Genomic DNA, 23,936 nt, shown 5'->3' on the forward strand with positions numbered 1-23,936 from the left:
GTCAGTTTTGATAAGTTGTGATGGAATACCAATTGTAGTTGGTATTGCTGGATGCGACAAGATAATGGTATAGAAACTCTAGAGTTTCCGAATTGTATGATATAAAAATGCATTGCATTAGTGGTCTATCTTATACCTCGTCTGTGACCATAAGTACATTTGTAATATTCCTGGGTGGAAAGTGAAAAAGTATGGCGAAGGTTTACGTGTAAAGACGATCGTCAACACAGTTGACAGAAAGTAATGAAATTGGCTAATGTCAAACGTAAAGACGTTATGTATGAAAAATGCTCCCTTTAGTTAGTACCGTTTTGGTACAATTCGTGTGATCGCATACAACGTTTTATACGAGTGTTTAATTGCGTGATAAAACGAAAGAACAAACGGCGAACCGTAAGATCCAGTGGTTGCGAAACGTCACAAATCACAACACGGAACGAGCCACTTTAAGGCAAGACGTTCCATCTCGTTTTTAAGGAATTTGCGATACGTAAAAATAGAGATAATGCGAATGACCATGTATCACGGGATTCAGCAGTTCTACGCTGTGGAATCGCGATGACCTGATTTAATCTTATCGCTCTAAAAGTGTACTCCAATCTTGAACTGTATCGTGCAAGGTTATGTGCAGTTATGCGTCTGACATTTAGGTTTTTTTATGAACATTCATTGAGGATCCTTGTAATAATATTTGGCAATTAGCGTGACATAAAGTCACGATTAATTTTGAGCCTTGTAAAGAGAGTGCGATTGTGCTGTTTAATAATGTCTCGTTACTCGAACCGTTTTTAAACGATCTTTGAAAACCATTTGAAGTATAATTGAAGTACAAACTGCTGAGAGTTGAGTGTAATGATAATTTATCATATTAATATCTTCGTAGACGTATAATTTGTTCGAATTCGTAATTATTAAAATTCGCTGTTCCCTATTGTTGTGCAATAACGTTTCTGATGTGTCATTCTTACTTTATAATATTAGCTCTTTACTTGGCAAAACGCCTAAAATATGCTTTAACATATAAAACTGTGTACTATTAAGAGGAAAATATAAAATAGTATTAAAAAAAAAAGTGTGAATAATTTAATGATAATTTATGGTAAACTTATATATTACAGGTATACAAAATGAGTCAAGTAGAAATGGATCAAGAAACAGTGTATGGGACACATGAGGATAGCCATGTGGTCATGTCAGAGAAAGTACAATCTCTGGCTGGTAGTATTTATCAAGAATTTGAAAAAATGATAGCCCGTTATGATGAAGATGTGGTTAAAGATCTAATGCCCCTGCTAGTCAATGTTCTAGAATGCCTAGACATATCTTATACAGAAAATCAAGAACGCGAAGTTGAATTAGAATTATTAAGGGAAGATAATGAACAACTTGTGACCCAATATGAAAGGGAAAAACAGTTAAGAAAAGCATCTGATCAGGTGAAATTAAGTTTTTATAATATTGTATTCACTTTGTTAAAAGAAATAACATTTATATTTCATTGTTTTTTTCTTAGAAATTATTTGAGCTTGAAGATGTTGCAGAAGATGAAAGAAAAGAACTTGTATCAAAGATTGATAGCTTGGAGTCAATTGTAAGGATGCTGGAACTGAAGACAAAGAATTCACATGATCACGGTACAAAAGCCACTGGTTCTCTCAGACCATCCCTTCACAAAACATCCCTTTACAGTAGAGTAGAAAGTTTTTTGTTTTACATTTATTTATGTTCATGTTATTAATAGCATACATTCACATAACTAAATTATGTTTTGGGTTTAGATTCTTTTTGCATGCATATTTTGCAAAAACTTGCTACATGTTTACTTTCATACAACAGATTTCATTATTTTAATTTAAAACATTCTCAGTCATATTTAAACATTATGGTAAAGATATACCAGATTATGGAATGTCACTTTTTGTATTTGTTTAGTTGTCCGTCTTGAAGAGAAAGAAGCAGAAATGAAACGTGAATATACTCGTCTGCATGAGAGGTATACAGAGTTATTTAAAACGCATGTAGATTATATGGAAAGAACAAAGATGTTAGTTGGAAGTACAGAAAGATTAGAAAATGCAACTAGCGGTCGTGGTCCATCTCGTTTGCCATCCCTTGGTCTAGCTCATATGTCTCGAAGTTCTGGGCCATTAAGTTATGGTTTTCAGAGCTTAGAAGCTAGTATAAACGCGGAAGATGTTCAAGATGACATTCCGCCAAATGCTGCTAATTTAAGAACAGAAATGTTGGACAATAGTAGTGAAGCTGCTATTGAAACATCTGATAAAAGTCAATTAACGGATAAACCAGCGAAAGCAAATAAAACAACAGCAATTTCTAGACGTATGTTATTTTTTGAATCATTGAATTTTTCATTTTTGTGTAATTGTACCATAATATTTTATTTTTCTCTACTCGTAGACGAAAGTCCTGAAACCGAAGCACCTCCACTATTGGTTACACCAACGTCACCAACGGTAGAAAAATTAGCTACTACTCCAAGTGGAAGGAGTAGAACTGAAAGAGAGCAACGAAGTGGTAATACATTGTATCAGGAACTCAGTTTTCAAGATGCTGATGCATTGGGTGAAATGGACGAAGGGGCGGACATTACTGGTAATTATTTGTAACATGTTTAACTTAAGTTTAAAGCTCGATGATTAATACAATAGCTTTAAACTTTTAGGCAGTTGGGTTCATCCTGGAGAATATGCATCGTCGGGTATGTTGCAGAGAATAGATACAAATTTATGCAAAAATATTATCGTTTACTTGTTAATCCTTTGAGTTCTAACTAACTTTTTAATATTAGAGAAGAAAATTTATATTACCATGTCCACACATTACATCTTTCTTTACTAACTTTACAGCTTAATATCTAATAAATTTTTTGCATGCGTAAACTTTAAAATTATTAACCTTATTAACTACTATCAATAGTATATTATTTAGAAATTAGAACTCTAAGGGTTAATATTGGAATTAAATTTCAAACTATATCGTATAAAATATTATGTGCTAATGAATTTTTATGTTTTATTATTCCCCTTCTTACCTGTGCTGGTTGTGATCATGCCTTAACTGTATAATTGCATGATATAATAATACGCCATGCAGTTAATGACAACTTCTTTGGTAAGATATTATACATATGACATTAATAATGTATATAAATTAATCGTGTTACATCATATTTAATTAAATAATGTTCTATTAGGAATGGGAAAAGAGGTAGAAAATCTTATTATGGAAAACAATGAGCTTCTAGCCACGAAGTAAGTATTACATTAATAGTCAGTAGTCGACCTTTTACCTTTTTAGTTACTTCTATATGGTATATTTAACTTTTTTCAGGAATGCGCTCAACATCGTTAAAGACGATCTAATCGTCAAAGTAGACGAACTAACAAGGTATGTTAAGGAATAATGCGATTTTTTTCGTACATAATATACAATATATTCATAACCAAATATGTTTTGTAGCGAGCAAGAGATATTGCGTGAAGAAGTTCGGGGCTTACAACAAGCTAGAGAACGTTTAAAACAAAGGGTTGCAGCCCTTGAAGAAGAATTGAAGAAAGTTAAAGAAGAAGCTGAAGCAGCAGCCAAAGCGGCCAAGAGCGACGACGAAGAAGATGTACCATTGGCACAAAGGAAAAGATTTACTAGAGTAGAGATGGCTAGAGTGCTCATGGAGAGAAATCAATATAAAGAACGATTTATGGAACTTCAAGAAGCTGTAAGATGGACAGAAATGATAAGAGCCAGCAAAACAGATCCTTCTAGTATATCAGGGGGAAAAGGTTCGGTGTGGAAGTTGTTAGTATCATTTGTGTAAAACGAAAATATAATGTCAGATCGAATACTAATGATTTTCTATTGCTTTCAGTTTTAGTAGTCTTTTTACAGGACCCGCGGATCGGGGGACCTTGGTTCGCGGAGCACACACGTTACCTCATATTAGGTATAGTGCACCAACAAATCAAGTTGTCCCGGCATCATCCTTGGACGCCATGCGAAGACGTACGTTGAAAGGTCGCCATGAGATTTTCGACCAGGGAGACACCATGTGAGAAATCAATCAAATTCTATACACGCACTTAGATATTGTCGGTCTGACACTAAAGCCTGCCAAATTTTTCTCTATTCATTAATAGAGATTTATTTCTTCATCGTCACGCTTTTTTTTTTTTCAAACTATAGTTTTACGATACTGTGATCGTCTCTACAACGAAAAGTTTTACAATGATATAGTCGCGATATGAATTTTATACGTGAACTTCTTTTAATATTTTATCAAAGCTATTGCAATGACGACAAAATGTTTTTATCTCTGTGGGAGAAATTTGATACATTTAAAATTTTGAGTAACATATTTGAATCCGCCTCATGTTTCCAGATTAGAGTCCTCTTTGGTCAATTGGGATCCATAATCTTTTGTCGCGACTCTCAAATTACTCTTGATCGCTCTCAACAAATGTGAGTAATTTGTTGCTGAGCGATTTGTAAATGTGATGGTTTTAAACAATGTTGCAAATTTTCCTTACCTCCCATTTTTAAATTAAAACCAAATAAAAAATCGTAGATATACATACATTTCATGCGCTGTATTGTAATAATTAAATATTGAGATAAGATTATGGTCTTCTGCACACAAATAGAATTTACCTTTTTGACTATTTTTCTCTTACTAACATAATATATCTTTCTCCTTATTTCTTATATATTTATGATATAAGTCACTTTACCACTTACAACAGTGCTTATATACATTTGAATTCAACAAAGTAAATTATTTGTTACCTTTCAAAGTCATGCTTGAAAAGCAATAGTTTTGTAAATAAAGATTTGTACATTTTTAAAGAAACAAAAAAAAAAAAGGAACAATATGATCATTATTGATCAATAAATAAATGACGTTTTGACTATGTTATAAACTTGGCTTTTATTTCACTCTTGCTCTGCGCTTGAATTTTTCGTTTGGGTTTCATCCTTGCCTCTTCTTCGTGGCGTTGTCAAGAGATACCTGGTTGCTCTGGTTTTCGGTGGGGTGCTTATTGGCCAGCAGGTGAATCTGTTCTGTTGTATAATTAACATTTTGCTTTTAAACGTAAATGTAAGTTTCGTCGTGAGAGTAAATAATGAAGCTGAGCATTAGATGGAAAGAACAGTCAGATTAAGTCTTCATTTGAATCCAAGAAAAGTGTGCCAAGTGATCGAGAAAGTCTTCAATAGGAATAAATGGTTGAACAGGCAACAGTACTCTGTAAATCTACTAACTTTTATAACTAAAAATCTAACTGTATTATGTATATTTTAAAAGTATATGTAACAATATGTGTTTTATCCATTTTTACAGAGCTTCTGAAAAACTAGTTGCCAGGAGGGCAAATGAACGCAGAGAACAATATCGACAGGTTCGTGCCCATGTTAGAAAAGAAGATGGACGATTACAAGCTTATGGTTGGAGTTTACCAGGTAAACCGAGTGCTCCGGTTAGACAACCAGTTCCTGTGCCAGTCTATTGTAGGCCTTTACAAGAATCAGAACCAGGAATGAAGGTACATTTAACTTGTTAATGCACCAGGTTCTACGTATAAATTGTCTTTCACAAATTCCTTCATTTCTATTTAGATATGGTGTGGCGCTGGTGTAAATTTAAGCGGTGGTAAAACACGAGACGGTGGTTGTATGATTGGGGGAAGTGTGTTTTACGCGGCCGAAGCACAAGAAGTAAGTAGTAATACGAAAGTTGAAGCTGAGGATGCTGTTGAACATTTGGATAAGGAGATTCAAGAGAACGAGAATCAAAGGGTAGAGGCAGAACAATTAGAACAACAACTTAGCTCATTGGTGTGGATCTGCACTTCGACGCAGAAGATGTCGAAAGTTACTGTGATAGATGCTAATAATCCAGCCGGTGTTTTGGAAGTTTTCAACGTTTGCCAAGGACATTTACTGTGCATTGCAAGTGTACCTGGAGCCAAAGAAAGTGATTATATTCAAGGTGTAAATGAAGAACCAGTTCGAACTACTAACGGAGTAAACGACAACGATGGCCACGAGGAAAATGCAAATGTCGAACAGATCAATCAGAAGAATAAACAAGAAACTCAAGCTTCATCGGATATCAGTAAAAATGAATCCGACAGTGTTTCAGAGGAACAGAATAACGAGAGCACCGAGTCGGACAATACCAATCAAAACATTACTACCGAGCCACAAAGTTTGGAAAGCGTAGATAGTGAAACGATGAATCTAGGAAAAGTATACTTTGTAAAAGTTAATCTGGAATCACCACCGTCGCGATTAAATGAGAAAGATGATACAAACGAAGAGAACCAAAACGATGAAGTTGAAGAGGGTACACCTATAGAAAAGATGTCTTCGATACAACCTACTATGTGGCTAGGAGCTCAAAATGGTGCGGTGTTTGTTCATTCGGCTGTCGCTAAGTGGTCAGTTTGCTTGCATTCTGTAAAATTGAAAGATGCTGCTTTGGCGATTGTGTATGTACTATTAATAATTTCATTAAAATTTAACTTAATTTAGGAATGATTTAATAGATAATATAAATGTTCTTTTCTAGACACGTACAAGGTCGAGTTCTTGTAGCTCTTGCTGACGGAACTGTCGCATTATTTCGAAGAGGTGCAGACGGACAATGGGATTTGTCTCAATATCATGTGATTACTTTGGGTAGTCCACAACATTCAATTAGGTGCATGGCTGCTGTTAGCGGTAGAACTGTATGGTGCGGATATAGAAATAAGATTCACGTAATAGATCCAGTTTTAATGACGGTCGAGGTATATAGATTTGTATATAATTTTGTTGACTAACTGATCTAATATACTATAAATTATATGTAAAATAAACTTCCAGTGTACCGTAGATGCTCATCCCCGTCGAGAATCACAAGTGAGACAATTAGCTTGGTTAGGCGAAGGAGTATGGGTCAGTATTAGATTAGACTCAACGCTTAGACTCTACCATGCCCATACGTACCAACACCTTCAAGACGTTGATATAGAGCCTTACGTTAGCAAAATGCTTGGAACTGGAAAACTTGGCTTTTCTTTTGTAAGAATTACCGCCTTACTCATTTCATCGAATAGATTATGGATTGGTACAGGAAACGGAGTAATAATATCAGTTCCCTTGGCCGAAGGTAAGTTAATTTAGAGCTGTACAATAATAAATATCTGTCTATGAATGAAAGATGTATATGTCGTAGGTGCTGGAGGTTCAATGGCAGTGTCCAGAGTTCAAGCAGCAAGTGGAAAAACTGAAGCGCCAGGAGTCGGTGTCCGAATTTTTGCATCAGACCGTAGTGTTACACGTGGAAGTTTTATACCTTACTGCAGCATGGCTCATGCTCAACTTAGTTTTCATGGACATAGAGATGCGGTGAAGATGTTCGTTGCAGTGCCTGGTACGTTTATCCATACTTCTTACTCGTTTCTGTAACAGAATAAAAATAAAAGTTAGTTTTAATAACGACATACAAGAAGATGTTTATAAGTTTTCTTGATTTTATTATTGCAGGTCATGGCGGCCAAAGTGCAGTGTCTGATGGTTCTCAACCAGCCATGCTTGTTCTATCCGGAGGCGAAGGGTACATAGATTTTAGAGTCGGTAAGTAATTATGTTCATGAATTTATTTTTAACAAACAGTTCATCATTTATGTATCCAACATTTCTAATAGCGCAGTATCGGCATTACTATTAATAAAAAGTACACTACTATCAAAATATTGCTTTACACAATTGTAACACTTCCAGCAGATGAGGCAGAAGACGAGAGTGACGTGGCCACTCATCTGATTGTGTGGCAGTTGGTCAGGTATGCCCCCAGAGAGGAATGAAAAGAGGTCGATGGGTCTTTATATCTCGATTTACACAACCGTTTGTACGTTTCGTGAATCAGTTTTGTGTTGATTTATGAAATTACCTATACTAACTGCTGAGACTATGTTCTGTGCACGGTGTAATGAAATCCTAAACTAACAAATTCGTAGTTAGACACATTTCTAACCCGAACATTAAATGTTCTATTCGAAAAATGCCAGTATACCATACTGTGTACATATACGTGTATATGTACAGATTTTCTAATTAAATTCATTAATGTTTTCAAACTGGAAGATCGCGAAAATCGACATAAGAATATTCGCTTCTGTACAGCACAAATCATTTTCATAATTTCCATTAATACAAGAAACTGTGTTTGCACTTTTGTTTCTCAAGCTCAACTACATACCGTATAATAATTTATTCTGCTTCTTTCGTTCCTCTGGGGATCGGGCATTTCCAGCTGACATGAATCGTACTGTATAAAAAAAAAAAAGAACGATTGACATCCGCACTTTCTTATCTATTCCTATCATGAATCATTGTTTAAGAAATTATTCACTTAATCGCGAATTGATATTTTCTCAGGTGATGGAGAAGACACGGAAGAAAGCATGGAGAGATCTAACAGTGCCGTGGCTGCGAACGCTGAAGAACACGGGGAACAAAGTCATTTAATCGTGTGGCAAGTGCAATGCCCTTTACCAGTGCCAATGAATGGCTAGCCTAGACATTTTGGGAACTCGCTGATCCCGGTCTATGGTCCAGCTTAAACTTCACCTACGCGTGAACCAAGCGTTTGGCGTCGTTTCCATTTTATGCTGTCGAGGCACCGATAAATCACCACTTATCTGGTCAAACGAATGCTCTATCTATTTAATTATACTTATAATAAAGATTGTAGCACGGTACGCTAACGATTCTACGAATAATGTAACAGGGACAGAGGAAATGTTGTACGACTTTTAATCAATTTAAGGATCATTTTCGGTATTTCTTTATGGATAAATATCGGTCGTAAAACTTTGCCAAATGTAGTTAATTCGTTAGGTGTTCGGTTGCTCATTGGGGAATATTTTTTTTTAATTTTAAACTAAAAGACGATTAGAATCTCTTAACACGATGCTTATAATCTTTAGCTTGAAACTTCTAAAACGGTCCATCAGAGTACTCTTTACATCATTCATTTCTTTCGAAGATTATGCATGACTCGAACGATAGTAAAACGAGAACGTTTATTTTCAAGTTACGTATTGTAATTTCGTACGTAGGAAAGCTTCTTTTTAAAACGTCTAGAAACTGAAGAAATAGTGTTGTATCTCCGCCAATCAATGTGATAATCGATACAGACATGAGACAATGAGTTTTCGAAGCTGCCGTGACATTTGCTACCTAGTTGCAATAAGATCGTGATTACCTTCAACGATACAGGAACATTTGTACATGTTCATTTGCAGGGTGCAACCAAGTCGGGTAGTAATTAGAAATAATTTATTGTACATTATTTGTTTAGATAATATATAGGTTTTCAAACATAAATGATTTGAATCGCGTAAAAAAAAAAAATTTTATGTATACATATATATATATATATATTATATATACGGAGTGTAATATATTATTTTATATGTTCTGCTATATACTTAGCGTGCGGTTTTATCGCACATGCTTTTTCCAGAATTGTCTTGTAGAACAATGAACTTATGTACATAATTGTGAAATGTTTATAGCTCGTTGCGTAGATTTTTAACTTATGTTTCCGTCGACGAACGAAGTAGTAATAATTCTGATCATGGCACACACACACATACACCAAGTACGTTCAATTTCTCGTCGATCACTACGAACTTTATTTTTTACCGCCAACAATCTCTTCCCTAATTACCAAAGATGAGGTACGACTTCTTGTATTCTTTGTACAATCCCTAGGAAGAATGGTTTCGTGTTGCGCGTTCTACGCCGATATGTAGCGACCAGAAGAAATTTAGAACAAGAATAATAGCAACAAATCTCTTGCAAATCGAGCACTTTTAAAGGAGTCGCTGTCATTCGGGCTTGCGTGATTTTTGTAAATTCCTATGTTAAGTAACGAATGGTGAAAATTCAGGATGTGTACGTATGATGTATAAGGGCTGCACATTTATTGTGTGCGAGCTCGCTTTCGGTGTCGAGCTCGGAATTGTACCTGGCTCAGATGAAGCTGCAGTGGCGTTAATAAAGAAAGTTGCGAAACAGAAATTCTCTACTTTTCATTTGAACATCCTAAACAAAATCTCCCGCTAGTCCAGGCTACTGCTCTTCTAATAGAGCAATCCAGGTCATCGACGAATATTCTCTCTCTAATTCTGGACTCAAATATAGCAGCGGTTAGGCACAATTCACAGGATCAGAGATGTGTCGATACGATACTTTATACCATCAAAGTTATATATTTTCTTTTTCTATCAAAAATGCCTATTGATTTATCCGTACTACTGATTAAAAATTAAAAAATCGTCAAGTTCCATTTGCTAAGTTTAGACAAGTGCTGGTATTTTATTAGAAATTGAAACTAAGGTTTACACGTTGACACACATTTCGCATTTATCACTCTCGATCGATTATGCTATTCTGAACATCTTGAAAGTTTTATTACGTGAAGTGTCGTTACAACCATTTCGCTCATTTATATTCGACCCTGAAGATTATAAAAGGTGGACAGTGAGACTTCAAAGAAAATGATATCCAGATTTTCGGATCAAAGGTAAAATTTGTTTGTCCTGAATGTATTACGCGTTATCATATCTACATATGTTGTATCATCATACGTAATTTTGGTTCTGATGATATAACCTTAGAAGTTCGATTAAATTAATCAAATTTTATGGATCATTTTGATAAAGCGATAAAATTTCTATTTTGATTTTTAGGAATTTTTTTTTTTTTAATAATCAGTTTAGGAATATTCAAATGCTTTTAAAACACAACTGATTAGACTGATACCACTATCGATAATAAGCATTAATTATAATTTCTTCTTTAGCTTTAATTGAATATTCTTACGATCGGTTTATTCGCAACAGATCTTTTCTTTGTTTCCTCTAAACTCTGGATTTCTACAAGTTTGTATTCGCGTGACTCACTGTTTTAAATTTTATGTAACCGCGTTTCCTTTAATGCGTTGTTTGAAATAATTAGAGGGTTTTACGGTTTGAAAAGTACGGGAGATATGAAATGTTGATAAACGCGTTGAACATGGAATATGCATACATAGAAGAAAATAATAATAATAATTATATTGCACGAGGACGCATAGATATTTATCAAAGTGTAATAAAGAAAATTTTCCTCTAATTATGAAAAATAAAGTACTTTTTGATCTTCCTTTACACCCAACTGTCGCGCCATTTTTGTTGACTATAAAATTCGATGATTATAACGAGGTCATGTTTCTATAATTATTTCAAGTGATGATTTAATTAACAATGTCATTTCAACGTGCAAAACCAAAAATAAAGTTGGAAATTAATTTAAACAAAGTATGTATGTACAGGTGTAATAAAGATTGCGTTGTTCTTAGTCATTCCGTACACATTAACAAGTGTAATTTATGATGCACTGGTTGCATGTTAGATAATTATTCGTTGATTGAACCCGCACCTCTTATAAATTCGTTTTTGTTTTTTAAACATGCACGAATATAGAAATCTGGTTGCATCGTCTAGTTCGCTGAGTACTAGTTTTCCGTCTTCTTTTCTATTTTCTATCGCAATTGATATTTTCACTTGCTTTATGCAACGATGTTGGTTTTTCAGCAAACTTTAAGTAACATCAAATTGCAGTAATTCTTGATTTCTTCAACTATGACAAAACCATTTACTTGCAAAATTACTTGATGCAACATAAACTATTTGAAACAGCTTATGGTAAATGATGTTTGAAAAATGTTTGTTTTCCTACGCGATACGATATAGCAGATAAGAATTATTTATAACAGAAATCTTAGGTTTGCTTTAAAAATCGAATACTTCTCTATTGTTATCCTACGGAGAATTACGAAACTGAAGCGTTCTTAGATAATCTATGTTCTGTTTATGCGACGCTTTGAAAAACCACTTCAATGATACCGATAGAAATTATAATTACGTTAATAAGAATAAAAATCGACAAATAAACTGAAAACATTGTTTAACCTCTTACGGTTCAAGTGTCTCCTAGAAATAAATTTGATTGAAGTATCGTTTAAATGAAATTCGAGGTGCCGACCATCGCGCAATTATGCCAACCAGAATTTTCCGCCTCGCGAACCAGCGTTCTTTGTTCAGAACACTAGGTCTATTTCATTTCTGCAAAGTTCTCTATTCTTTTTCAGTTTCCTGCTTTCCTAACGCCCTTTGTGAAAAGGAAAAGAAACGTGAAATCGTATTCACCGGGCAGCTACACGCAGATTCAAAAGTAAGGCGCGAAACGTTCATTGCCGAAGAATGCCGAAGCGTAGTTCGTGCCTTATTCAAGCTTTTAAAGTGGTTTCATTGGGTCCACCATTAACACGTAACGCCGTTCCATTGCGCGTTTTTCACTCGACGGTCAGTCGGCATGATAAAAGTCCGTTGTTATTGCCAGCGATCAGTTGCTGTTTAGAACGTTCCACGCAACGGAGCGTGTTCTTCGACAAGAAACCTATCCTCACACTGGCTTTTCAGCGAATATCGCTAAGAAATTATTGTTGTAAGAAGAATTCCAAAGACAACGACGAAGATATGTCTGAAATACAGAGGGATCCTGCTTCCGAGCAGTTGAACGAGTACAAGTCAAAAACGGGGGTATGTTTTAAATACAATTTTCCTATATCAACATGATCTATGCATATTTTTACCCTGTATTTTCGTTACGAATTCGTGTAGTCATTTTGTTTTATTCAAATTAGGGAATGGAAAATTCTATCGAGCAAGATCATCGATCGATCGGTACAACAGGTATCTATCGATATGACAGATCTAACGCGATCTTCGTTTTCGATTTGAATCTTCGCATGGATGTTGTTTAATTAAAATTCGGTCGTTGGAGTATTAATTGCAAGAAATTTATATCGTATGAATATTTATTAGCGAATGACATTGAGAGTTAGATTTCATAATGTTAGAGAAAGAGACTCGTGATAATGATAGTGGAGTATGTGAAAATGGAGTAACCGGTTCAAGGGTTATTTTTTTGTATTTAATGAAGATGAATATATTAATCAGGGGGAACGCGGTTAAACACATGACTCGCAATCCAAAGGTTCGCGGTTCAAATCTTTGGTTTCTAACATTTTTTATTTTTTAATGACAGTTTCTTCCTTTTTGAGTACCTATCTTACCTGTGCTATAGTCGTTGCATTTATTATATAAGAACACAAATTAAGTGTAATATGTATAATTGTGTACTTAAGAAGAAGAATGTATTAAAGGCATCAACAGAAGATTGTTGAACGAACAATGTTTTATTCATTAAGATATCAGCTCGTCTGGCCTGAGGACTCATCATAGCTTTATCTCTTTCCCAGGGTTACTGTCATATAAGTCCTTTGGTCCCTAAAAAACGTTTTATTTCACCGGGTTAAAGTGCAAACTGACGAATAAAAAAAATCGGTAACCCTTGTTTTACTTGGAAACTAATCAAACGATTGAATTTATCGCTAATACGAAAAGATGAAAGAATTCTTTGTTTAGGGAACGTGCCAACACCGTTTTCAATCCAGGTCACTCGTGATAACGATACCTTATCATGATTATTTAAATTAATTAAATTCTCCCGTAAGTAATATTTGGAAAATTGAATCGTAATTACAATCTTTATCGGTCCCGATTAGATCAATCAAAAAATAAAATTAGAATATACATTGTCGAATCCAAGAAGACAATATTTGATAATCGATTACACTCGATTATTAAGTGTGCATTTGAAGTGGTCGCTAATTAATGAATCTACATTTCCATGAATAAACCAGATGCGAGACTAGAAAATCATGATTGCACATGAACATCATCGCTTTGAAAATAGTCGTTTCGTAATAAATAATTTCATAATTTCACGATGCAAATTTGTACATATTTGATCGCATTATGTAACACCGTTATGTTTTCTATCTTGTAAAATTTTTTTCTATAACTTCCAAGTTAAACAATGCGATAAATATCTCACTTGGAATCAAGTTAAAAATAACAGGTCATACCCTATCTTTTTTGTCTATGTAGGTTTTATCCACGTATATCTAAACACATCCCACAAAGGAACAACTAATCGCTGTTAAGAAGCAATTTTTGCTGCGTGTTATGAAATTGATAACCGAAGTTTGTTCGATGATAGTGACGGTGAACCACTTGACGAAAAATCATGAGTAAATTCTAAATTCATCTCTTATACCTCGTGTTTTACGAATCTTGAAAATTTTGAAAATATACAACATTCTAATAAAAGAAAAATAATTCTACACATCATGCTTCCAGCATGATTCATATCTATTGATTTTGTCTGCGGCTGTGTCTGCCTTCACTAATGCTTTTTCTTGTGCAATCTACATGCAATCTACACATGAAAAATGATGCAATAAATATGTAATGTATTATAAGAAAAGTGAGCAATCATTTCCATTTCAGGGTTCATTAGAATTTATCGAAGCCCAAAGCAAAATTAGAGAAAATTTCAAATTTACCTTTGATTTCTTGGATCGTTTGTTTTTCCAGAAAAAATTATAATTCCATTTATAGTCCTAATCTAGCGAAGATTTTATTTTTAGTAGCAATTATTCCTCGCTGCCACATTGATGATTACGTAAAATATTCTATTACATATTTTATACGATATCAGATCAAATCAAATTTCATTCGCAGGACATCGCGGCCAACTTAATATTAGCTCCCTCAATTTTTCATAGTTGAGTAAATAATATTGTTGAGTAAAATATGTAAGAGACCCAATTGTGGGTGACAGTTAAACTGTTAAGGAAGCTAACTATTCACTGATTAGAATAACAACAAGTACAGCCCATTTTTTTCGTTGTTAATTTTATCTGTCGCAGTCGAATAATTCAACATGGAAATGTACTGGAATTCTCCGTGGAATTGCAGAAATTGCGTCGCACTTGTGCGATATGTACATACGGTGAATCGCTGTTTAGATATCCCGGAGAGTTTTCGCGATGAACGACGATAATTTCTACACCGCAATCCGATTTCGAACTGTGTCACTGTTAGACATGCGATAAAAAAAAGAATCATGCGATTGCGTAAGTTTGAAAAACGCTAGACGCTTCCCTTGATAATAGACGAGGCCAGAAGTAGTGGAATTTTCACGAAAAAATTTTTTCTCCTTTCTTTGGAAATTGATCGTCGAGTGGCGAAATTGTTTCGTAAGAAGCAATCGTTAATCGGTGTCATGCTCGGAGAATCAACAGATTAAGGTCGTTACACTGAAAACAGTCACATTACTATTATCTTCATGGTATTAAATGTGGTTTTTCATATTAAAGTATAACAATGACACGTCGATCAACTGATATGATTTGTAAATTGAAACAATACTTCTATTTACTTACGAATTGTTCTGTTTGCAGAGTAAATCTCCGGTATTGCTAACCGGAAATGGAGTACCCATTTCCAATAAAAAAGCTAGTTTGACAGTGGGTCCACAAGGCCCCATACTGCTGCAAGATTACGTTTTCCTGGATGAACTGTCACACTTCGACAGGGAAAGGATTCCAGAACGTGTAGTACACGCGAAAGGAGCTGGTACGTCGATTCGTCACGTTCTTATCGTATCGAAGATTGTACACCCCGATGCAGGAAACGTAGAACAAACATTGGCAATGATTTTTCGTATCCTATAAAATTCTGAACGATATTGGACCTTTGATTCCCTCGAATCCTCGACCGTATGGGATTTTCTCTATCGTGTTGGAAAAATTCATGGAAACCCTTCTATAACAATAGATTAACATTTTTATTTTTTCAATTCTCGATTGTAAAACGAAGCGATTTCGGAGGTTGTCGAAAATCGTAGAGCGAAAAAAGAAGACTAAAAATCGCGTATGCACTACAGAAATATCCATAAAACGTTCCCGTAACCATCGCTCGTTTTCCAAAGCATTATCCTTTTTCTTTCGTTTGGTCGCAGGTGCGTTCGGATATTTCGAAGTTACCAATGACATCACAAAATACACTAAGGCCAGTGTATTCTCCAAAGTCGGGAAAAGGACACCCATCGCCGTGAGATTTTCAAGCGTGGGTGGTGAGTCTGGCTCAGCGGACACGGTCAGGTAATTGCAAACTCCTGCTTCCACTTGGATCAATTTAAATAAACACTTTGATCACCGATGTCTCGTATCCGTGATTTTGATATTCGAATTGCAAAAATTATAAAAATAATTTTTAAACGAAACCAGATGGATACCATCGTTTTTGAAACTGAAATACGTAAAAGTTCGCTAAGTTTTAGGGTCACCCGATTTCGTTCCCATGAATATTCATACGCTGTAACGCGAAAAAGTTATAAAAATCGTTCGCGGTGGTAAAAGTAATTTTCAATATTTTGCTTCCTGCTCCATAAAATCAAACAGATAAAGAATGTTAAAAAAATGCTTGATACGATTAGTACCTGATATACCTTTGCATTTTTACATTCACACCGAGATTTAAAACAATGGAATATCAAAATTTATGATCAAGAATTATCGTAAAATTAGTTCTCACGGAAAATCGGTTTCTTCGAACTTTACGGAACAATAAAACGATGCTTGGGAAACAAAGATTCGAGTAACGAGTACTTAAGGATAATTACGAGTAGCAAAAGTGTCGGGATACGGTGCTTAAAAGTCCTCGTTTTTCTTGCGTGCAAATTAGCGGACTTGGTCGTACGGAAATGCGTGAAAAAGCGAGCGGAAAAGCGAACGAGCACGACGTCCTTGTAATTAATTGTCCGCCGGTTCTGGCTGGAAAAGTTCCTTTTTCGAAATTGTTGTCACAACAATTTCCAATGAGTCACGGCGATTGCACGCTTTTTTTGTGTCTCTAGTTGCATTTCAACGAGGCGATACAATTTGTTGTTTCACTGGACCCGACGATATTGGAATACGAGACTCGGGACAAAGCATTTATCACCGTGAAACATACATTTCAAATAACACCTGTACCGATCCGTTCGTCCCTCGATAATTCTTTGTTTCGTTCTCATTGCAGGGATCCCCGCGGTTTCGCCGTCAAATTCTACACCGAGGACGGTATCTGGGACTTGGTTGGCAACAACACCCCCATCTTTTTCATCAAGGATCCCCTCTTCTTCCCTAGCTTTATCCACACGCAGAAGAGAAATCCTGTTACACATTTGAAGGTTCGACGTTCTTTGTTTTATGTCGACGAAAATAATTTGCAATAATCCAGTTGAAATTCTCAAGTGCCCCGCTATTTTTATTAATCACACCCTTGATACCTTTTGCTGGTGATACTTAAAATGCTTAATTTAATTTAAGGGACGATAAGACCCTTAGAATTTTATATATTATATATTAAAAATCCGTTCCCTATTCCAAATGCAATTCGTGCCCAGAAATCTTTTTCGTATCGAGAAGCGTGTAATTAGGCGTTTACTCGGTCGTTAGCAGTGCAATTCTATTATTGTTCCGTACACCTACACTTTGCCGTGTATCTGTTCCCTAATTATCGCCCGCCATTCTAAACGGCGCGTTAATTGAATTGTCTTGCGCAGGATGCCGACATGTTCTGGGACTTCCTTAGTCTAAGACCGGAGTCGATACACCAGGTGTTGTTCCTGTTCTCCGATCGCGGTATCCCCGACGGTCATCGCCACATGAACGGTTACGGTTCACACACGTTCAAGCTTGTGAATGCCAACAACGAGATGGTTTACTGTAAATTCCACTACAAGGTGCAATTTTCACACTACATACTAGTAACTTACCGTATCCGTACAGATCACTAGGGGGTAAATTGATTAAAGATGAAATTATGCAGGAAATGATATTTTTGGTATAAAACTATAAATTGATTTTAGGACAAATGCTTATCGTTAACTTGTATCATTTAATACGAATTTTCACGTATTTTTAATGCTTTTTTCTGTTTTGAAAATAAAAATTCTGTTATAAAAGGTATCTTTCAAAAAACGGATATGAATGTTCAATACAAATACGTACACGAATGGTATAAAATACGAGGAACTGTACTAACAGAGAATTATATACGCGAATTGGGTCGAATTGATGAAATGTTTAAACGCGCTCGTTGATTCGAAGAAAATGTTAACGGTATATCAAACATTCACTAAAATAATTGAGTTTAAAGTAAACAGGGCTATCCGTATCATTGTAATTATTAACAATTTCAAAGGGAATTGGGTGTAGATTAAATTATAAAAACACTTTTTAGAGTTAATTGAAACATTGATATCTTTCACAGACTGACCAAGGAATCAAGAACATTCCCGTCGAAAAGGCAGCAGAATTAAGCGCATCAGATCCTGATTACTCTATCAGAGATCTTTACAACGCGATCGCTAGTAATCAATACCCAACTTGGTCGTTCTCCATTCAAGTGATGACTCCGAATCAAGCAAAGAATTTCAAATGGAATCCTTTCGACGTGACCAAGGTAATGAACGTCTATTTTTAATTTACTTTTATAACATTTATTAAAATGAAGCTACTAATTGAATTAATTACGTTTCAAAGAAAAATATGAAAAAACATTCGATCACTGAAAAAAAACAAATTAATATGATTTAGAAGATATATCAATTTCAGAACGAATATAAAAATTTGTAACACTAAAATACGTCAGATAATTCCACGATTGATGAAGGTATTTTCGTTTTGAATGGAACAGGTCTGGCCGCACAAGGAATTCCCGCTGATTCCTGTTGGTAAGCTGGTGTTGGACCGAAATCCTGAAAATTACTTCACTGACGTGGAGCAAATAGCCTTCGATCCGGCTCACATGATACCTGGTATTGAACCAAGCCCTGACAGAATGCTACAGGGTCGGCTATTCTCTTACGGCGACACTCACAGGCATCGTCTTGGACCCAATCATCTTCAATTACCAGTCAATTGTCCATTCAAAGTAATTTATTTACATATTATTGCCTCCCTTTTCCTCAGAGAGAAAAAAAAGTATCGACAAAGAGAGAAAAAAATGATCTTTAACATCCGTTTCAATTTCACACCGGTTATGTTCACCGATGAAGAAACGATAACGATATTTTATAGGGTATGCATCCCCGATTACAATAAACGCGTTGAAATACGTAACGCTGGTTCGTAATTCAAAATTAATTACTGATAATATAAATTGCGCGTACCATACGACAACGATAATTTAAATTATCGTTACAAATCGAAGGATTTGCTTTTGCTGCAACCGAGGCATGAATATTTAAACATTGTTATTAATATTTGTATAAAGATTATGAAAATACCCTTTTTCCTCGCTGTCAACGAATCAATACTTTTTCTCTTTTCTTTCATTTTTATTTATTATTATTATGTTATTATTATGTAATATGTACTGAATCGTATACCATTTTTTAGGCAATTTCCGCCATGAACTTCCAACGAGATGGTCTAATGGCTGTGCACAATCAAAACGGTGCACCGAACTACTTCCCTAACAGTTTCAATGGACCCAAAGAGTGTCCTGCCGTTCGTCCACCAAAGTTCAACGTCAGCGGGGACGTGGACCGTTACGAACCCCAGAACGAGGACGATTTCGGGCAAGCTGGCATGTTTTATAGAGATGTTCTGAACGCGGACGAGAGGAAGAGACTTGCGGACAACATAGTAGGAAGTCTTCGCAACGCGTCCACGTTCATCGTCGAGAGAGCCGTGAAAAACTTTACTCAAGTGGATGCCGACCTCGGCAGGAAATTAACCGACGGTCTTCGTAAAGCCGGCGTGAGGATCAACGTCTTTGGCAAAACTGCCAGCTTATAAAATCATTCTATTTTCTATTGCAATAGTTACCGAATGTTATATTATAGACACCTACACAATACAATTGTAACACCTTCAACGAATAAAGCACATTATTATTTTGGTTACACGTTGTGTTGGAAAATTACTTATTCACCCAGTGAATTTAATTAGCAAATGAAAATAGTAGGATAGTTATGAATTTCAATGTAACAGACCAACTGATAATAAAACTTAATTACCACAAATTGATTAGTCAGACAAATTATTTAGATCGATCATCTTGAAATGGAAGTGTGTATAATCGATTCACCTTGTTCCCGAGCGAAATGTCGATAACCCTTTCGGTTATCTTCGTGGAAAAATTCGTGACATTGCTCACGGTGAATCCCACAAACATTCGTGTTCAGCTTACGAGAGATTTAGGTGACGCAGACACACGAGTTGCATCGTAGGTACACATTGTATCATTCTTGTCTGAATCGAATGAGAAAAACAAGAAATACATGTGCGCTTTAACGATAAGCGTGAAACAGAGGATGCTTCAAAAGTTACTGTATATTTCACTGATTAGTTATTGCCATAAATTTTTAATAAATACCAGCTGATAAAATAATGACACCTGTCTCCGATCAACCGCGTAATTTGTTGGATCACTTTGATCTATTTTAAATCCTGTTTACTTGCAGCTGATCATCTATTTCGAAATCGTACTTGTTTCTTATTTTATTAAAAATAAGAAAAGCGATGCTCATGACTTAATTAAGAATTTCTCAAGGGATATTGCTTAAATATTACATACTCGTGAGCGTAGATAGACGTTGCAAAATATTATCACTGCATAGATAACAGCGTTCAAGAAATGCGACCCGGAAAAACCGGAATTGAATATTGCGGGAAAGCACGTAGCGAACGTATATTCAATTGTCTGCTACGTTTGCACCAAAGTTTATACCAGATGTCAAGATTATTAACAATTTACCCTGTTCTATATTTTGAAATACTTAGCAAGATCTTTGCCGATTGCATATTTCCTGGAATCAATGAATCTTGTCATTTATAATTTACCTATATAATTAGAACAGGGATCAGTGACAAAAATGACCAATTCTCAAATTGGAACTATCACGATACATAATTAATAAACTAAAAAGATGAATAATGAAATGAATGATCGATTCCTGTGGAGGTTCATAAATCATTCAAGCAATTATTGGAAACAATTTTCTCGGTACAAAATATCCTAGGTGTAATCCCAACAATCAAAACAGAAATCCAGTATTGTCTCGCTTGATTTCACTACGATAGTTAATTGTCTATGCTAGCAACTGCGTACACATTTGCTTGAGGGACTTACCCGGACGTTATCGTATACGGAATTAGTAGGAAGACTTGTATATAAACCGCCAGAACTATCGATCTATCATCAGTTGCTTCACAGTCTATTCTAAAGTTTCACCGAAAACTTCAGCCAAAATGGTCAAGATCTACTTCCTTGCTGCTCTTCTGCTCGTGGCCATAGCCGCCATTATGGCTCAGCCAGTTGGTAAGTGAAATTTCTCATTTTCCCCATCGATTTGAATGTTATTATAGATATAAAATTATCTAAGTCTGTAAATTACGGTGTAATTTCAGACGACGAGTACGAACCTCTCGTCCTTCCCGAAGGACGTGGTGACAGACACAGGAGAGTGACCTGTGACCTGCTCACCTACAAAGGAGTTGTCGGAGACAGTGCATGTGCTGCAAACTGTCTTAGCATGGGCAAAGCTGGAGGTCGTTGTCAAGATGGAGTCTGTACCTGCCGCAAGTATGTAATTCCTCTCAAACTCCTTCAATTTTATTGCGTTAATCCTTTACCGTTCAGTCATTTTGATTCGCAAAGAAAACTTTTTAAATTTTTGTTTCTAATTATTTCAGAACTACCTTCAAGGAAGTCTGGGACAAACGTTTCGGTTAGATTCAATCCTTCGCTTCTACGCTCACCGGGAATTAATCTTTCTGTGTGAAGAGGGAGCAGAAAGCAGATCAACCATCATTAAGAAGCAATCATCCGTCATTATGCATAGTAAATTCTTCATTGTCTAGTTACAATACAATTATACTACCTCTTGTACACCTCTGAGTTCAAAATAAAGTTTAATTTACACGGAAAACATGTTTTATATTTTTGAAAGCGGTATACAGCTTTCTTGAAACACCTTGTATTCTTTCTCCACTAGAGAGAAATGATTTCCTTGTATTTCGATATCGTTCAGGGGATTTCCTAAGTTTACAACTCGGGGATGTACCAATCCCCTCTTTGTACTCGTATATTTACTTTCTTTATTCATCAAAGACAATCTCATTTGTATATAAAGATCGTAAGAGAGTCAAATATTCAGTGCAACAATCTTAGTTGAGCGGCAATCGTTTCATTTGTTAAAGACAAAATGAAATTCAATATTTTTCTTACATTTCTGCTTGTGGGCGTGGTCGCCCTTATGGCTGCTCCTACTTCAATAATCCAAGGTTAGTAATTACTTTATTAAATACAAGTAATGGATAATTGTAACAGACCGAAGAATAGCTTTTTTCTGTTTTGTACAACGCAACGTTTGAATATTCGTTAAGTTGCATCTGAAAGCTTGAAAACTACAATTTTAATGGTTTTCTTTTTAAGATGAACCTGAAGACGAGATGCCTCTCGACACGATTCGAAGCGAAACAGAGCGCGCTGACAGGCAAAGAAGAGTAACCTGTGATCTTCTCTCGTTCAAAGGAATCGCGGAACATTCTGCTTGCGCTGCGAATTGTCTCAGCATGGGTAAAGCTGGAGGTCGTTGTGAAAATGGAATCTGTATTTGTCGCAAGTACGTAACTTACATTTTTAAACCCCAAAAAGACGAAAATAAGAGAGAAGAATGAAGACAAGAAACGGAATTTAAATTAACATACTCAATTTTTCGGCTTTTCTAGGACCACCTTCAAGGAACTCTGGGACAAACGTTTCGGCTGATCATATTCAATCCGTATTATTAATATTAAAGCTGCATTTATTGTTTAATTGCTAATATAGTGTATACTAATTGAAAAATGAATAAAATAATATTATAATTAACTTTGAAGCATAGTGTTAATTGACGACACTCCAACTAGTTGATAACTATCCCACATTTTATAAAAGAATTATACACCAATTATACACCAGGTATCCATTCAATTAACAATCGCGAACCAAATTGCCATGGAAGATATATCTGTGAATTAAATACCAATAACAAACGAACATTTAGTTTATTACCGAAAAATATTGCCTTTCAATATGCGTCAGAGAAAAAACCCAAATTGCTGTTGTAATTGGATATTAATTCTGTTTCAAATCAATTTCTCTTCGCTGGGATTATTAAACCAATTTGTCAAATTGCTAAATTCTGACTATTATTGTAATTTAGTTTACAAAAATTGAAGCGTGGACTCTGCGAATAAACCTTAGGGAAGAAAGAAATGGTCGCCTTATTATGGAGCAAAAAAAGAAAAAGAAAAAAAGAAATAGAAATCATGGTAGCATACTAATCGCAGTAAAAACTAGGCGATACCGCGAGCAAGTATCGTTCGAAAAAAGGGGTGAAAGAGCATGAAACGAACGCGATAGAAAGAGATGGCGATTGATAAATGAACGAGTGGGAAAGAGAGAACACGAATGGAAAACCAATATGCCTTGTGCTTCGGTGTGCAATTAAAGGGTCGAGAGAGTTTACTGTCGATATTTTTCGACCAGCAATTATTGGAATCTTTTTTTCCCCGGCTGGTATAGCGATGGTATAAACCGGATCGGAGCTCACCGACCATGATAGTCCTGCAAGACTCTTCTGCATGGAGAGCCCTTCAGGAGCGGACAAATGCGGCCACTATATGCACTTATGGTTCTTTCCACGCTTTCATTAAAAATTGGACTCCGCCTCTCTAAAGCACCTTCTTTTATCTTTCTCCTATCCTCGTATCTCTTTCTCTCCGCTATTCTTTCGTCGATCCATAGCTTCTCTTTCTCTTTTCCACCTCTTCATCTCTCCGCATATTTTCTCTACTTTTTTTCTCGCCACTTCTCGTTCATCCAGATCGTCCAGGATATAGCCCCGATGTCAGTCATATTCGTGGCTCGGTT

At 35.7% G+C, this 23,936-nt stretch overlaps 3 protein-coding genes and 1 long non-coding RNA gene across 17 annotated transcripts; 3 read left to right on the forward strand and 1 right to left on the reverse strand.

Moving 5' to 3' along the window:
* The first annotated feature begins 110 nt into the window (after window positions 1-110).
* LOC114876546 (JNK-interacting protein 3) lies at window positions 111-10,089 on the forward strand. Of its 13 annotated transcripts, none has more exons than XM_029188210.2 (19): window positions 111-849; window positions 1,119-1,436; window positions 1,514-1,688; window positions 1,933-2,340; window positions 2,419-2,613; window positions 2,684-2,719; window positions 3,115-3,132; window positions 3,215-3,272; window positions 3,352-3,408; window positions 3,481-3,816; window positions 3,887-4,066; window positions 5,357-5,558; window positions 5,632-6,506; window positions 6,587-6,806; window positions 6,883-7,168; window positions 7,220-7,432; window positions 7,546-7,635; window positions 7,783-7,909; window positions 8,440-8,529. In XM_029188210.2, the coding sequence occupies exons 2-18, from the start codon at window positions 1,128-1,130 to the stop codon at window positions 7,863-7,865; spliced, it is 3,741 nt and encodes a 1,246-aa protein (XP_029044043.1). In that variant the 5' UTR covers window positions 111-849; window positions 1,119-1,127; the 3' UTR covers window positions 7,866-7,909; window positions 8,440-8,529. The 13 variants fall into 13 exon arrangements, with proteins under 13 accessions (XP_029044043.1, XP_029044052.1, XP_029044061.1 ...); XM_029188219.2 differs by having other exon boundaries at window positions 7,786-7,909; XM_029188228.2 differs by having other exon boundaries at window positions 7,783-7,843; window positions 8,440-8,522.
* LOC114876599 lies at window positions 4,172-15,496 on the reverse strand. Of its 2 annotated transcripts, none has more exons than XR_003789425.2 (3): window positions 15,407-15,496; window positions 7,355-7,461; window positions 4,172-5,076 (listed from the first exon to the last, which is right to left on the reverse strand). It is a non-coding gene; the product is annotated as an uncharacterized LOC114876599 (long non-coding RNA). The 2 variants fall into 2 exon arrangements; XR_003789424.2 differs by lacking the exon at window positions 15,407-15,496 and adding an exon at window positions 14,525-14,793.
* LOC114877026 (catalase) lies at window positions 12,300-19,920 on the forward strand. The gene is made up of 8 exons (XM_029189113.1): window positions 12,300-12,653; window positions 15,425-15,599; window positions 15,985-16,126; window positions 17,046-17,196; window positions 17,572-17,751; window positions 18,282-18,473; window positions 18,708-18,944; window positions 19,412-19,920. The coding sequence occupies exons 1-8, from the start codon at window positions 12,315-12,317 to the stop codon at window positions 19,811-19,813; spliced, it is 1,818 nt and encodes a 605-aa protein (XP_029044946.1). The 5' UTR covers window positions 12,300-12,314; the 3' UTR covers window positions 19,814-19,920.
* A 1,200-nt stretch (window positions 19,921-21,120) lies between these two features.
* LOC114876279 lies at window positions 21,121-22,842 on the forward strand. Its single transcript, XM_029187563.2, has 6 exons — window positions 21,121-21,338; window positions 21,428-21,602; window positions 21,713-21,747; window positions 22,196-22,303; window positions 22,455-22,644; window positions 22,751-22,842. Exons 1-6 carry the CDS (start codon window positions 21,269-21,271, stop codon window positions 22,788-22,790), a joined length of 618 nt encoding a protein of 205 aa, XP_029043396.1. The 5' UTR covers window positions 21,121-21,268; the 3' UTR covers window positions 22,791-22,842.
* The last annotated feature ends 1,094 nt before the right edge of the window (window positions 22,843-23,936 follow it).

This window comes from Osmia bicornis, chromosome 4, assembly GCF_907164935.1.
Source record: "Osmia bicornis bicornis chromosome 4, iOsmBic2.1, whole genome shotgun sequence".
Classification (NCBI taxonomy): Eukaryota; Metazoa; Arthropoda; class Insecta; order Hymenoptera; family Megachilidae; genus Osmia; species Osmia bicornis.